Consider the following 16208-nt stretch of genomic DNA (forward strand, 5'->3'; position numbering starts at 1 on the left):
TGCATATTAATTTTCTTTATTTTCGGCATATACAAATTAGAAGGGTAGCATGGATATTGATGTTTCATATAGTTCCTATTCCGGTTCCTAATTACAGGATTCACAAGATTTTCCAGTTCTTCCCCTAGTAAGATGATTTTTTAGTAGCAAGAATTTAGTGAAAGGTATCAAATAATAGCATTATCACTACATTAGTTTCAGTCTGTTGAATGCTGACTTCAGTTAGCTCATCTAGATGCTATCAATGGTGGGATTCATCCAGTTTGCACCACTTCAGCAGAACCGGAAGCTAATTTTTGTTGCCCAAGCCCAGAATGGACTTCTGGAAGCGTCATCCACACAGAGAAATGGTTGTTCACATATTTGAATCCCACCACTGGATGCTATCCAGCAGAAAATGCATAAATGTGCCATTTCAGACCGAGGAGCCAAAGCATGAAAAAGGCATACCTATTATAATGAATTTAAATCCAGAAAAAAGTGCTTGGTTTTAAGTAGCTCTATGCAACTTGTTTGAACTATACAGGCCTATTAGAAATGGTTTGTGACAATTCTCGTGAGAAAATATTTCATATTTATTCAATAATTTGGAAGTAGATGATCACATTTTTAAAAAACAAAATGGCTGAGTTCACACATGCTTAGCCATAATTTGTAGTGCTGTATCATGCTTTCAAACTACCTATGTTTTGGCTTATTGTGATATATGAAATAAAGAAAAAAAGCATCCAATATATTGTGAGAAGTTTTATATCCAAATAACTTTATTCTTATACTGTATCCTTCTTTCCTTAAAATATTAACAGAATCCACAATGGTGTGAGAATAGGTGTTTCCACTAGATAATTGACAGTCAAGATGAAACTAAGTTAATCAACTAAAATTAGCAAACTTCCTCCCAGACTCAATCCACATATCAAAGGATATGGTCCGCAAACACAAAATTAATTAAATTAAGATTCCCAGAGGACCTGCATAAGAATAAGCACACCTACACAGACTCCTCAAATGTCACCCTAGAATCAGCATGTGACACACTGAACAAGTTTCCCTTATTAAAATCTGCTGCTGTACCCCATTTCTCTGCAGCCTGCCTGACCCTAAATGCAAACTGTTTTGTTTTTGGGAATGGGGAGGAGCCAAGATGGTGGACAGGCAGCAAAGGCTGTAAAAAGCGCCTCCAAAAGTAAAAGCTTTATTTTATTTTAACTTTTTAACTTTTTAACCTCTTTTAACATTGTATTTTTAACCTCTTTTAACATTGTATTTTTATCCCTTTTTAACCTATTTTAAACTTTTAAACCCATTTTTAACCTTTTTAAACCTAGTTTTAAACTTATTTTTAAACCTGTTTTGAGTGGCTCAAGTACAGCTTTTTTCCCAGAAAGCACAATAGTTCTTGCTAATTTAGGCTGCTGGAAGGCATGGGGAAAAGAAAGAAGTGCCATGGCACCAGCCCGGGATCTCTCCCACCAGTGAATAATGCAAAACAACCAAAGATTGAGGATCACTTTGCTGGCAAGAGATTTGTAAGTAAAACTATCCCCACCTTCATTTCCAACAATCCAGAGAGATTAGAATGGGGCCTGGAGAGAGATCGGACAAAACAGCAGATATTAGACTGTCCTGATCTGGGGGGAGGGGAGCAAAATGATAGCCAGCTGCTTTCTCAAATAACGAGTCCAGCTACAGTCATTATTGAGACTGAGATAAAGACTAAGAAGGTTAACAACAAACCAATTCAGAGTGTGGAGAGCTTACCATGGGAGAATACAACAGAGTTTATGGCAAAGCAATGCCTCCACACAGCGCAAACGGTAGTGTCAATATTTGAACAACTAATAACCATTCAACATGATGTAGAGACACTGAAAAAAGATATAACTGGTTTTCTCCGAGCACAACATTGGGCTACAGGCACCCCCACTAAAGTCCTTACAGCAGACTTGGGAAAATCCAGTACTCAAGAAAAGGAAGAGGAAAAAGAGCACAGATCCTGGGAAACACTTAAAGTGTTTGCTAAAAAATGGCAGCCCATTCAGAAAACAAGAGGAGGAGGTATTAATAGAGAAGTTTCATGGAAAGACAATAAAGCATCACACCTACAATTACATCAATCAGGTTGCACTGAGAATCCATATGAACAGGCTCAATTATGGTTGATGGAATACCAAGAGTGCTATATTAAATTCCCTAAGCCAGCTTCTTCACTGTCACCGGGGGCAGATTGATCTATGTACTGCAGAGTGGCTTCCTGAGGCCCCAAATTGGAAGCAGATATCTTTGTCTTTTAAGCAGCCCACCATACTATTGATGCTATTTAAGATGAAGGCACATCTATCCTCCTTTCAAATCTTTCCCATCAGAGTTTTCTGTGAGGAAAGGGTTAAACTCTTAATTGTTAATATGCGAGCTCCCAAGGTTGCTGTCTCTTCTGCATTTTCAACCTTGGGAAAGGGAGAGGAAGAAAGTAAGACAGCCTCGTTCAGTGAAGATGCACTTAACAGCACAGAAACTGGTCTCATTAATGCTTTTGGCGCTCTCCCAAGGAAAGAACAAGATAATATACTATTCAAGTTAGAAAACCTAAAGAAATTGTTATTGGCTACAATCAACATGGCTGAACCGCTTATTGATCTGGTTTTCCCTATAAATGAGCTTCTTACTTCTCCCCCAGGGGGCAACGGTTTGCATGAATATGAGAACATGGAAAACAGAAGCCGAGATACACAGGGGCCAGTAGAGGCCCCATTAGAGAAGGAGATGCTAGCATCCTTATGTGATTATCCGATGATTCCTCCAGTACTACATCAAGAAATCGAGAGAGGACTCACTTCAATGTCATCATCTCAAAGTCGAATGGAGCATGACCTAATAACCCCCTGCTCTACACCTAGAGAAGAGGCACCGGAATGGCAAGCCTTGTTAGCTGGTGCTAAATCCTCTTACCCTAGACAATTCTCCTAGGAGTCTACTCAGAATTTTGATGGGGCTCCCCTCCTTTTAGAGAAGGCTAATTTTGTGCGTGATGACACCTCAAGCCATTGCAACAACCCTACAACTTCCCTTTATATAAATCAAATTTTCTGATGAACTGCAAAAGATGATCCCCTCTCCATTATAACCTGGAATATAGGAGTTTGGACTGTACCATCGAAAGAACAACTTTTTTTTTTACTATATTTCACAATTTGACATTCTTTTTTTACAGGAAACCTGGGCCTCCACAGAGATACAGTTAAATGGATATTGGGTTAACTCTATCTCAGCAGTCCCAAGCAAGGTGGGTGGGAGAGCTAAAGGGGGCATTGTGACACTAGTGAATACATCCTTGCATTTTAAATGTGTATCACTGCCACCTCTTTAACCATGGGTTGTGACTACCTTACTCTTATTTAAACAGATGGAGATTTTGCTTTTTAATATCTACATTCCTCCACTCAATAAAAAATAATTTGATCAACAAGTTTTGGGACGGTATAGAAGATTTTATAGACAAACAGCAATAATTATTGGGGGGGACTTAAATGCTAGGATGGGCCCAAATGATCAAGCATTATTTAATCAATTTAAGATTCATTATGATGAGAACCCCTGCATTCCAGACAATTTAAAGACATCAAGGCAAATCGGGCAGGTCTGTGTGTAAGACAGATGACTGTATGTTTGGACCTTTGTATCCTTAATGGTTCCACATGGGATGATTACCCAGCAGATTATGTATTGGGGAGCAGGAAGAAAATCCACTGTTGATTATTGGTTAATATCATACGACCTCCTGAAATTCTTGCAGAAGATGGAGATTGGAAAGCGATCACGATCCACTAATCCTTACTCTTACATTATACCAGAAATTATTAAGGGCAGGCTCAACCTACCTACCCAGGTTAGAGAACCAAAATACCCAGGTAAAAATTAAATGGACTGAGAAAAATGCAAAGGAAGTTATTAAATGGATGTTAGCTCCAGAAACTATAGAATGACGTACATCTCTACTAAGGAATAAGTTTGAAGGATCATACTTACAGGGGTTTGAAACTTTAATTTTAAATTTGAAATCGCTTCTCACTAACAGAATATTAGCTCAGTCCAAAAAAGCCAGTTTTAAAGAATAAAATATATATATAACAAGTACAGAAAAAGTAAAAATGTCCCTTCTGAGGATCACACTCACTACTTAAAGCAGTTGAAGGCACAATATAAGACGCTTCTAAAAGAAAAGAAAAGTGCAGCTTTGAAGGAGTCTTGGCACAGACTAATTGCATCAGTCAGGACAAAAAAATATATCCCTTTTTTGGCACATCACCAGAGGGTTGGGGAAATCCCCCCTACCTCCAACTAACCAGGTACTGATACATGTCTGGGAAGAATATTTTAGAGAGATATATGCAGACCCCTGAGTCCTTCGGGAGAAGGGCGGTATACAAATTAAATTAATAAATAATTAATAAATAAATATGTAACTAAGGAGAGCCAAATTAGTTTGGACCAAATCCCTTACTGGCCCCCTGTTACACTAGAAGAGATATCCTGGATGATTGGAGCCCTCAAGGCTAATAAGGCACCCTGGAGGGCAGAGTTCAGTCAGAGGGACACCACCCTCTGGGCCCAACCACGTCTCCGTAATGCAAGCCAGGTCCGCACGCTCCTCCTCAACCAAATCTCGGATGAGAGGAGCCTTATTAACTACGGACCTGGCATTAAAATACACAAGCCTAAGCTCAGGTGGCTGCTCACCCTCGTTCCCGGAACCACGGGTCGAAACCAGAGAGTCGGAGCACATCACCGCTTGGAGACAGCGGGGACATGCTCCTGGATGTCGATACGGCCCTCTGTACAATCACCTGCTGCCATTCCCAGACGTGGGGATAGAAAATCCCACACCCCACCCAGGCCCCATCCCACCACGATCTGTCCCAAGCCTGGACTGAACAGTGGTTGGTGGACACCCCCCAAAATCCAACCAAAAGCGCAATCCCTCCCCCCTCCCTAACCTTTTAAAATGTTTAGATAAAAAGCAAACCAGGAGCCTCTTATTAGATTTATACCGGAGGCTACTATCCCTGCCCAACCATCTCTCAGGGTCCCAACAATTGGGCCCGTCATCAAGAGGAGAAGTAAAGAAAAAGGCAGGTCGCACCCAGGAAGGGGGGGCACCCCTGAGAGTGAATAAGTCCATGCTGGTGTAATATAGGCGAGCCATAATTGTCCATGCAAGTCCAGCAAAGGCAGTCCCATGATCGATAAGGAGGATCTAAAATCAGAAGGTAGATAGATATCCAATTCTTTTCTTGAAAGCTCCACTATATTTCCTAAGAAGATCCTAAGATTATTCTCTGATCCAATTACTGTATTTCTCCCATTTATCTTTACATTCTCTTCCCAGCAGCTCATTAATGACAAATTCTGGGCTTCCAAATTTCTAGAGTCCAAGTTGTTTCTTTTTGCAAACTTATCAGTTTGTACCAATCTTACTCCTTTCCCCAACTTTACTGCAATTACCATGGGTTGCATACAGACCATTCACAGGTTAATATTAAAGCCTGGGAATGTTTTAAAAGAAATCAACAGAAAGGGTTGCTGTGTTTGTTTGTTTTTAATGGAAAAACAGAATGCACTGATCAGAGTGAACACAGATTTATGCAATACAAGTTTTGTGAGAAGAATATTTTTTTATTTTTTAAATTGTATAGACTAGCCTGTTGTGGAAATAATACAGCTTCACATCAGCAAAACATCTTACAAAATACTTTGTGATATTCTGATCAGCAACATACTGAGATATGTTGGGGAACTACCAAATGAGCCTGACAGTTGGATTGGGAATGGTGGAAGAAAAGAAGTTCCATATTCCTATCCTATCCTCTTTTAGATCCTCCTGAGACTGAAATTTCTTCATCTCAGAAAAAGCCCATTTTTAATTATCCTATCTAAGATCAGAAGCTCATCTGTCATGCCAGAAATAATAAAAAATAATGCCAGTTGGGCTCCACTTTTAGCAACTCTGTTTACATTTATAGATAGAATGGGCTATATACTAAGAGATTGGGGATTAGCAATCATCAAAACAATTTATAAAAAAGATAGTAGAAATGACCCAGGCAATTATAGACCCATTAGTCTTCTGAGTGTTATTAGTAAATTGTATGCCAAACACCTAAATTATAAACTGCAGGATTGGCTAATTACGGGGGGCGGAATAATCAAAGATGAACGAGCCGGTTTTAGAGAAGGAAGATCTACAGTGGATCATATCTTGGTACTTCCTGACAGTTAGAACAAAATGTTCTCAAAATGTTAGGGTCACTCATTCATTGGCTTAAAATGCATTTCTTTCCAGAGGGACTGTCCCTAGGTTTTGACCAAGCAAAGTAAGTAGTAATCAATAGAATGAAGGACATGGAGTTCCAAGAAGAACTAAACAGGTTGGCTCTCCACAGTAGGGATAGAATCAAACAAGGTGTGTGGGAATCAGCAAGATACCTAAATGATCTGACCTTCCCAAAACAAAGAATACCTTTCTTCAGAGCCAAATTTAACATTCTCCCCTCAGCACTCCTCCAGGGCAGGTATAAGAGAACACCAATAGCAGAATGGGTATGTATATGTAGTAAAGGAGAAGTCGAAGATATCTCACATGTTTTATTGTACTGTGAGTTATACCGAGGCTATAGGTCAGCATACATTCTCCCCTTATTAGAGAGATTGCCAGGAAGGGCAGACAATTTTTATGTAGGCTTTCTCCTCCAGGACTCAAACCCTTCTACCACGCATGCAGTGGCAAAATTCTGTGTTGCTGCAATGTCCACGAGAAAAAAAAATGGTTACAGAATGATAGTTGGCAACTTGTGCTAATTTTTTGGACATATCTCTAACAATTTTTGGAACATTATATTTACTCACAAACTTATTGGCTTCCTACTCATGTAAACTAGGGAGTGACCCTAACATTTTGAGAACATGTATTAACAGGGATGTTATTATTTATTATTAATGTAAGTGCTATTTTTAACATATTGTAAAGGGTGTTGTCTATTGCTGGTCTATGACTGTAATAAAGTTATATTCATTCATTCATTTATTCCTTTTGGGGAATAAATATTTCTTTTTTCCTCACAGCTGTCTGTATCTCATTTTTATTTATTCTTGTGCAGCCCTGGCTTGAGTTGGATCCCCAAATTATTCTTCTGACAATATCTACCCTGAGAACTCATGAATATGCTTTTGCCTACTACCAACTGTACATTTCAGTATTTGCTTCTTGATAAGATACATATTAAAAGACATTTTGTTTTTCATCAGAATTACTAAGTATAGCTATATTCAAAATTGGACGATAAAGTATACATAAATATGAAATGTGCTCCAAAGATTTTATTTTGTTTAAGCTAATATACAAAAAGGACTATAAAGTAATCTGAAAGCAAGCAGGGATTTTTTTTCTCCAGGATTAATTTCATAGCAAAAACTTTTCCTACCAGTGATTTTCCACGTTTTGTAAAAAAGAGAAAAGTTATTTTCCTCTGAAGAAAGGAAAATAATTTTTATAGGATGAGTAAAACAAATTTTAGTCCGGAGGATAAAAAAAAATTAGCTGGCTTGTCATCAAGTTACAGTATTTTTTAACAATAGTAATTAAGACATCATGGTTGAATGTTCATATAATAATAGGTAACTCAGAATTCCAAACAAAAGATCCATTAGGGAATACCAATTAAGTCTCTCTTTTTGCCATTCTTTTTACAATTTAATTAGTATAGCAATAACAGCAACGAAAAGAGGATGGAGTCCATGTATTACAAAGCATGGTGCAAAAGCATAATTCTAAGATTTTAAAAACTGACTATAAGCATGGAGTTCTATGAGCCAGAATAAGTAAGTGAATCTTGCATTTTTAATATAGGCGTGTGTTTTTTTTGCTTCATTTCATCATGTGGTATTTTCCATATTATATTTAAGAGATAAGCTACTCACAATGTCATAAATGAAGTTAGTCACCCAGTAGCTGGTCACACCAAGGCCAGAAATATGCTGCAGCTGTTTTGCCTTTGTTTGATGTTCCTTGACCACGTAAAGCACAAAGCTAGCTGTTGTGATGGAATATCCGATCAGGACTGACATGGACACGATGATATCCAGTAAACTACTAAGCCTGAGGAGATGAAAAAGTAATGAAAACATTTTAAAAGGTGAACAGGCCAGCCATGGCCAGCTCCAGCTTTTAATATGTTCTATACAAAGAATCTTCTAATGGGCCTGACTTATGCTGGAGTTCTCTGGAGGGCCAGCTTAATTTTCTGCATTGTCCAGAGTAAAGTTAGGTTGGAGGCATTGTAAGAAATTCAAAATTGTCTGAGGTAAGTGTCTATTGTTCCTAAGAAAGTTGATAAGGAAATTTTTTAAAAAGGAAGAAAGTTAAGCATCGACTATGAGCCCAAGATGTTAACGAATAGCATCGCATGCAGATATGTTTTATTTCAGAGATATAATATAATAAAATATAAACAGTTATTTTTATTCCATATTTTTTTTTCATAACTAAATTGACAATTGCTGTCAAAATAATTCAGGATCAATTAATATGTCAGAACAATTATAGTTAAATATGATAACTACTAAGATTAGTAGGTCTGAAAGAGTTAATGTCATATGATTTGGTACCAAAACATTCCTTCCCCATTACTAAATATCAGAGAGAAGTGTTCTCTTTGTAATGGAGAACCTGCAACCTGAAGGGATACAGCCCAGAAATAAATTGGAAAGCTAGACAAACAAGGGTTTTTACACATGGTACTAGTGTACTTCCACTCTAGTCCTTCCCACAGATTTTGATGGCAACTGTGTAATCCTTTTCACTCCCAGAAACTTTGGAATGCAAGGAAAGGGCTTTCTCCAGCAACCAGTAAGTGGGTATTAAAAATCAGTGCTCTAACCCCAAGTGCTGCAGGTCCTGAAGAAACAAAAATCCTCTTGTTTCTCCACTTAGTGCAAAAGGAAATAAAATCATTTGCTACTCTTCTCCTATTTATGTTTCCAAAACCTGTGTGTGCCTAATCTGAAAGAAAACCCACCCCAAAACACTAAGCTATTGCTATAAAAGTGCAGCCTCAAATTCCCTGTCCCGCTTCCCTCCCCCCCCACACACACACTTCTGAGCCAATACTGGAAAAAAAGTCTGGTGCTTTGTAAAGTACCAAAGAGAAGAAACAAGCAGAATTCTGGTTCAGTTTCATTCCTGTTTGCTTTACTTGGGCTGTTATATTTTCGGTTCGGTGAGGCATTAACAAGGGAGAATGGTGAAACAGCAACTCATTTATTCAGTACAGACAGAAGCAGCCCCAAACGCTGCTCAGCTCTATTTATCCGGTCTGCCGCTAGTCGGCAGCCAATGAGATTAAGCAGTAACTTCCCACCTTAAATGCAAGTAACTGCTCCAGAGACAAACTTTCTGGAGTCACCCATAATGGCTGTTAACCGTTGCACACACACACACAGTTTACAAGCAACTTATCCCAATACATAACACCCCTTACTCCTAGATGGTGCAAATCTTAGAAAGTGTACATAGTCCTTTAAATAAGTAGGTGTTTTTTGCTGTTGCTCCAAGTGCCTTGGAGCCGCTGGAACTTCCCGGTCTACCCACTCGCCGGCTAGGCTGAGTGGACCAGGAGCTTGAGACCCAATTGCTTCAGATCACTCCAAGTCTCTTTGGCTGGCCTGTTCCAGCAGACCAGAGCCAAAGTCCATTTGTGGTACAGTTTGTGTTGAGCAGGCAATTGGTTGCCGGTTCCAATCCATTGGTGCTGTCTGTGCGACCGCGGTTGGAATGCCTGCCGCTAGTTCTCCCTCTCCATGGCTGGGAGCCTCAACAGTAAAAGCAGGCTCTGCAGAAGGGGCATTGTCAGATTGCCCCTGGGATTGGCTCTGAGACAAGTTTTCTGCCAGCGGTTGGTTCACTAGCCTATGGTGCAGCTGGTCAACAAGTCACCGTATCACTCTGCCATCTTCCAGGACCACTTCAAAAGAAAATGGCCCTGTCACCTTAACAACCACTGCTACCACCCACAGTTCCCCAGGACCATAGTTCCAGGCCCAAACCCAGTTGCCAACTTGCAAGCATCGTGGTACTTTAGGCTGTGCAGTGTCAGGTGATTCTGTCTGGATGCAGTCGATCCAGTTTAGTAATTAAGCGCTGACCCCATCTATGTTCGGCAGGGCTCCTTCCCATTGCCGTGCAAGGCATTGTGCATTGGCAGAGTAAGAAATCTGCTAATCTGTGCTGCCAGTCACCAGTTACAATTTTTTTTAGAGAGTCTTTGGTCGTACGAACCATACGTTCCACTTGGCCATTCAAGGCTGGGTGAAAGGGAGCCGAAGTGGTGTGCCTTATCAGATTAGCCCTCAGGAAAGACTGGAATTCTGTAGCAGTAAACTGAGCCCCATTGTCTAAGACTAGCACATCAGGTAGCCCATCTGTTGCAAAGATTCTGTGCAGTTCCTGGATGGTCCTGGCAGTAGTCATATTTGGAAATAGTGTGACCTCTAACCACTTAGAGTGGCTGTCCAGCACCACTAGGAACAGTTTTTATTTATTTATTTATTTTTATTACATTTATATCCCGCCCTTCTCTGAAGACTCAGGGCGGCTTACAAGCTTAGCGGTAGCCTTCATTCTATGTATATGCCTGCTTGTTAGGGCTTTCACACACACCCCAAGCGGCATTATTACAAAGTCAGCTTAATTGCCCCCAACAATCTGGGTCCTCAGATTGTTGCCCCTGAAAGGGCCTGGCAAAGTCAACATGGATTCTTGACCACAGAGTATGTGTGGCTTCCCATAGGTGGACAGGGGCTTGCGGCATTTCTGGCCTTGATTGCTGACATGTGAAGCAGCTATGAACTTGAGCCTCAATATTTTTATCCAACCCAGGCCACCAAAGGCCTCATGAGTGCCTTCATCAGGACTATTCCCAGATGGCCCTTGTGCAGAGACTCCTGGATCTCAAAGAACTCAGGACTATGACCCAACTGCCCCAGAGTATGCACCCCTTATGACTGGAAAGCTCATCCTTCCACATGAAAAAAACTCTGAAAGTTTGGCCCCGGACACTTTTCAAGCCATCCTGTGTATACCCAATTCAAAACGTGGCTTAGCATTTTGTCAGCGGCTGTTTCTGCAGCTACATCCCTAGCATGGACGGGAGATTCTGGCAAGTCCTGGATAGCCAGGATGCAAGCAGCCGGAGCAGGGTCTGGCTCTAAATGTGGCAGGGGAAGCCTGCTGAGGTCGTCTGCATGGCCCATTTCTTTGCCAGGTTTGTGAATTAGACTGTAATTATAAGCAGCAAGAAAGATAGACCACCTCAACATCTGTGGAAATATGACCTGAGGTGTCTGTTTGTTCATGGTGAATAACCCTAAAAGAGGCTTGTGGTCTGTGAAGACCATGAAGTGACGGCCATACAAGTAATCATGAAATTTCTTAATACCGGCCACTATTTTTATTTTATTTATTTTAATTCCATTTATATCCCGCCCTTCTCCGAAGACTCAGGGCGGCTTACAAGCTTAGCAGTAGCCTTCATTCTATGTATATGCCTGCTTATTATAGGGCTTTCACACACACACCCCAGCGGCATTATTACAAAGTCAGCTTAATTGCCCCCAACAATCTGGGTCCTCATTTTACCTACCTCGGAAGGATGGAAGGCACTATGGCCAGTGCCTCTTTATCTATTTGCACATAATTGTGCTCTGCTGAAGACAGTGTCCTAGAATAATAAGTGATGGAAGCTTGTCTCCCGTTAGCCATCAAATAACTCAACACAGCCCCTACCCCGTATGGTGATGCATCACAGGCAATGCAGAGAGGCAGCTTTTCCTGAAAATGGGTGAATACTGAATTTGCAAACAGCAGTGATTTGACTGCCAAGAGGCTTTTCTCATGGACATTCGTCCACTGCCACTTTGCCTTTTTGTCCAAGAGCCGGTGTAATGGCTCTGCCACTGCAGTCTTGTGTGGGAGAAAGGCATGATAAAAATTCAGAAGTCCTAAAAAGGCCTGGAGCTCCCCCTTAGACTTCAGGCTTGGAGTCTTCTGGATTGCTTTGAGCTTGGAATCCGCCAGGTGGATGCCTGCGGCATCTATGCGGAATCCGAGGAATTCTGTTGAATCTACCCCGATCTTACACTTTTCTCTTTTTAGCTTCAGCCCAGCTTCATGGAAACGCTGAAGGATGGCTTTGAGCCATTCAGCCAAAATCTCCTCTGACTCCCCAGCTATGAGGACATCATCGAAGTAGGGGCACACACCTGGAATGTTCTTGAGTGGGCACTCCATCACTCCCTGAAACAACCCTGGGGCTACACTGACCCCGAACTGTAAGCGCCTAACCTTGAAAGCTCCCCTGTGGGTGACAATGATTTGAGCTTCTGCCATGGCATCATCCACGGGCAGTTGCTGATAGGCTTGTGCCAAATCTAATTTGGTGAATATGCAACCTTCCTGTAGTGACAACAAAATGTGGCTCACTACAGGCACTGGATATGCATGTTGTTGAAGTGCTCTGTTAATAGTGCACTTATAATCTGTGCATATGCACACTTCTCCATTGGCCTTAAGTGGCGTGAAAATGGGGGTCTCCCATACCCCACTATCTACTGGCTGCAACACCCCCTGCTGCATCAGCTTCTCTAGCTCTGCATCGATTTTGGGCTTGAGGGCAAAAGGCACCCGATGAGGCTTGATCTGTATTGGGGTTATGGTAGGATCAAGATGGAGAGCAATTGGAGTCCCCTTGTATTTCCCTAAGTTCGGGCTGAACACATCAGCAAAATCATGGCAAACTGCGAACAGGTCTGCGGCTATCATTTTGTGAATGCCAGTTACTTGGATGCCCAAGGCATCGAACCAATCTAGGCCAATGAGGCTTGTGCAATGGCCCTCGACAACCATGACATCCAATGGACCCTCAAACCCCTTGAACTGCACCTTGAGTGTAGCTTCTCCTTTAACAGCTACATGGGAGTTTTGGAAGTCTGTTAGCAACAGGTTACACGGCCTGAGTTTTACTCATTTGCCGCTGTGACTGTAGATGTGATTAAAAGTTCCTTGGGAAACTATAGATAGGGCTGACCCAGTGTCCAGTTCCATGCCACATGGAACTCCCAGAAGCTTGACCTTTAGCCTAAGCTTCTCTTTAAGGGGGCGATGGGCACCTGTCCTGAATACACTCCTTTGCTTGGAGCAATAGCCGACTCTGTGTTGTCCGGGGTCCCCGGTACCTTTCCTGAATACTCCTTCTGGCGGTATGTCCTGCTGGTGACCTCTGCAGACAGCAGCAATGTGGGCCTTGTTTGCCACATGCCCGGCACGATCCTGTGCGGAACCTGCACTCTGAACACCTATGATGGCCTCCACAGCCTGCACATCGAGTGAAGTGAACTGCCTTCTCAATTGGCCGCTGGTTCTGCTCTGGCTTCTTCTGAAGCCGCTGGACTTCAAGATCCATGTCAGAGTCTTCTGTTCTTTCAGTGTCCTCGTGGTGGACTGTTTCTGTGCTTGGGGTGTTCTTGGGAGGCTGTAAGGCCTTGACGGCTCCTCCAGCGGCTTTATCAGCCAACACCTCCATCAATGCATCTTGAAATGTAAGAGTCTCTTTAGCAAATAATTTCTGTTCGAGGTCTCGATTCCTCAGTCCACAGACTAACCAATCATGCAGTCTTTCTTCAAGATCAGCAAAGTTGCATAGCCAGGATGCCTGATGTAGGGTGGCTATGAACTCAGTGGCAGACTCTCCTAGCTGCTGCTCCCACTGCTGAAATGCATGCCGCCATGCAATTACTGAGAGTTGTGGCTCAAAATGGTCTTTGAGCTTCTTTTTGAGATCTGCGTAGGCGACTGACCCGAGCGTAGCCAGGGCTACCAGGTTCTCGGCTATATTTTATGCATATGCATAAAAGTGTAGCAGCCTTCAAGCCGTCTTCGCTAACCTGGTTAGCACACAGATAATTCTTGACCCGGGAGATGTAGGAACTCTACCACTCAGGATGAGTCATGTCGAATTCTGCCAATTTTCCAACCTTGGCCATGGTGCATTATCTTGCTCTCATAATGCCTTGTGCTGCTGCGCTGGCCCTAGGATGGATCCTCAAGGTGTGGTGGTCTCCAGCATGGTTGGCTGGCAGGCTGAGGGAGGGAACGTAGTTCCTGCCAGGCTCAGATGCTGGCATTAACGAGGCAGAATGGTGAAACAGCAACTCATTTATTCAGTACAGACAGAAGCAACCCCAAACGCTGCTCAGCTCTATTTATCTGGTCTGTTGCTAGTTGGCAGCCAATGAGATTAAACAGTAACTTCCCGCCTTAAATGCAAGTAACTGCTCCAGAGACAAGCTGTCTGGAGCTACCCATAATGGCTGTTAACCGTTGCACACACACACACACAGACACACACACAGTTTACAAGCAACTTATCCCAATACATAACATGGGCTATGAAGGTTATTGCTTGAGCTGAATATAGCAGCTAGATTACTACCCAAACATTGCTTTAAAAACATATTATATACACAGGCTAGAAATACACTTGCTATATATGTAATCATTAGTAGTGACGATGTTTAAATCTTTACATAGTTGGAAACATAGATTATTTGAGTGAACACCTCTCTTGGTTACCACTTTTGGTATACCTCTGCCCATCCAGGTACTAAGGTCTGCTGATAGGGCTGCCTCTTAACTAAATTCTATCAATTATGTGTGGATTTTTTTATTTGTGAATTTACCTACTCATTCTTATATATTTGTAACCACAGTCAGTCCTCATGGTCATGCAGAGCAACAAAATATTGAGTTGCCTGATGCACAGGTTTCCAGCTGAAATTTCAGTATTGCTAATTCAGTGTTTGTGGCTGCTGCTACTGCGTATCAAAATGCTTCTGGGTTGAAAGGATTAGTCAGTGACATCACTGTTGCCCAGGGGGCACCCACAAGGGCTCCTTTTATGTCCCTGTTATTTTTCCCACTGAATGGTACCTATTTATCTGCTTGCACTTGCATGCTTTCAAACTGCTAGGTGAGCAGGAGTTGGGACAAATTGATGTGAGTTCATTCTGTCATGCAGCTCGCTCTCGGATTTTGAACTGCTGCTGACCCTCAATTGTTTTCTGTCTCAGTGTCCTAACCACATGAGCCACTGTGTGTTCAGTATTTGTGGTGACTTTACAGAATGTAACATAAAGTTGCCTATATGTGACGATGCAATAATGGGCTTTCATGGTTATGACATTTTGGTTATAGAATTTCTTCCTCCCTAGAGGCCAGGCTATTAACAAAATAGATTTCGCTGCCAAGTAGAAATCAGATTATCAATCTATGCCAGGGGTCTTCAGACTTGGCCCTTTTATGACTTGTGGACTTCAACTCCCAGAATTCCTCAGCCAGCATGCCTGGCTCAGTTCCTATTCTATTTTTAATCAGGTCATTTTACTTGCTTTTTGTTGAATTGTTTATCTTGATTTTAATGAATAGATAATGGATATAATGAATAGATAATAAAATACAGAAGTTTATAAATATTTAAATATATACATATTGTCCAGCGCTTTGCAACTTCTTGTTCTACTGTTCGGGACAATATTTATGATAAATTCAAAACATAGTGTATAAAACATAAGCAATTCCTATTCACAATGACTGACATGCATATAATATAATCTAGATTATACTTCAAAATAACTGTAATGCAAAAGTCAGTCTACTTTTCCTACGATTATATTAAGGAGAAAAAATGATAAAATTAACAACTTACATGATTTGTTCCTGACTCTCTCCACCAGGATAAGGATGAGCAACAACAGAAATGCCTGCAATAATAAGGAAATATATTTAGGGACTTTATTTCATTATTGAATATAGGTGCTAGTTCAAAAACTGAATGATTTAACAGTTTTATATTCTGCCATTAAGGTAAAAGGCAGCTAAAATGATCTATAGCTCAAATGCTGAGAAAAAGAATATTTGAGAACCTAGTGTAGAAAAAAAATGAATGAGTGGGATCAAGATGTATAAAATCATCTTGACTGAGAAAATGGAGAGGGGAATTTTTTTCAAGTATCAGATGATCAGGGTTATCCAATTCAGTTTATTGGAGAAAGATTTAGAACAGAATAAAGAAAATTATTCATATAATGCATAATTAATCCAT

General features: G+C 41.3%; 1 protein-coding gene across 1 annotated transcript in view; it reads right to left on the reverse strand.

Moving 5' to 3' along the window:
• Positions 1-16208, reverse strand: part of ABCA12 (ATP binding cassette subfamily A member 12) — a gene marked incomplete at its 5' end in the record, with an annotated part of 277161 nt that overhangs the window by 48020 nt on the left and 212933 nt on the right. Inside the window, 2 exons of the mRNA XM_081312657.1 lie at positions 7975-8152; positions 15813-15867. Coding sequence (XP_081168783.1) covers positions 7975-8152; positions 15813-15867 — 233 coding nt within the window. The remainder of the gene's footprint in view (positions 1-7974; positions 8153-15812; positions 15868-16208) is intronic.

This window comes from Vipera berus, assembly GCF_964194415.1.
Source record: "Vipera berus genome assembly, chromosome: 1".
In the NCBI taxonomy this organism is placed as follows: Eukaryota; Metazoa; Chordata; class Lepidosauria; order Squamata; family Viperidae; genus Vipera; species Vipera berus.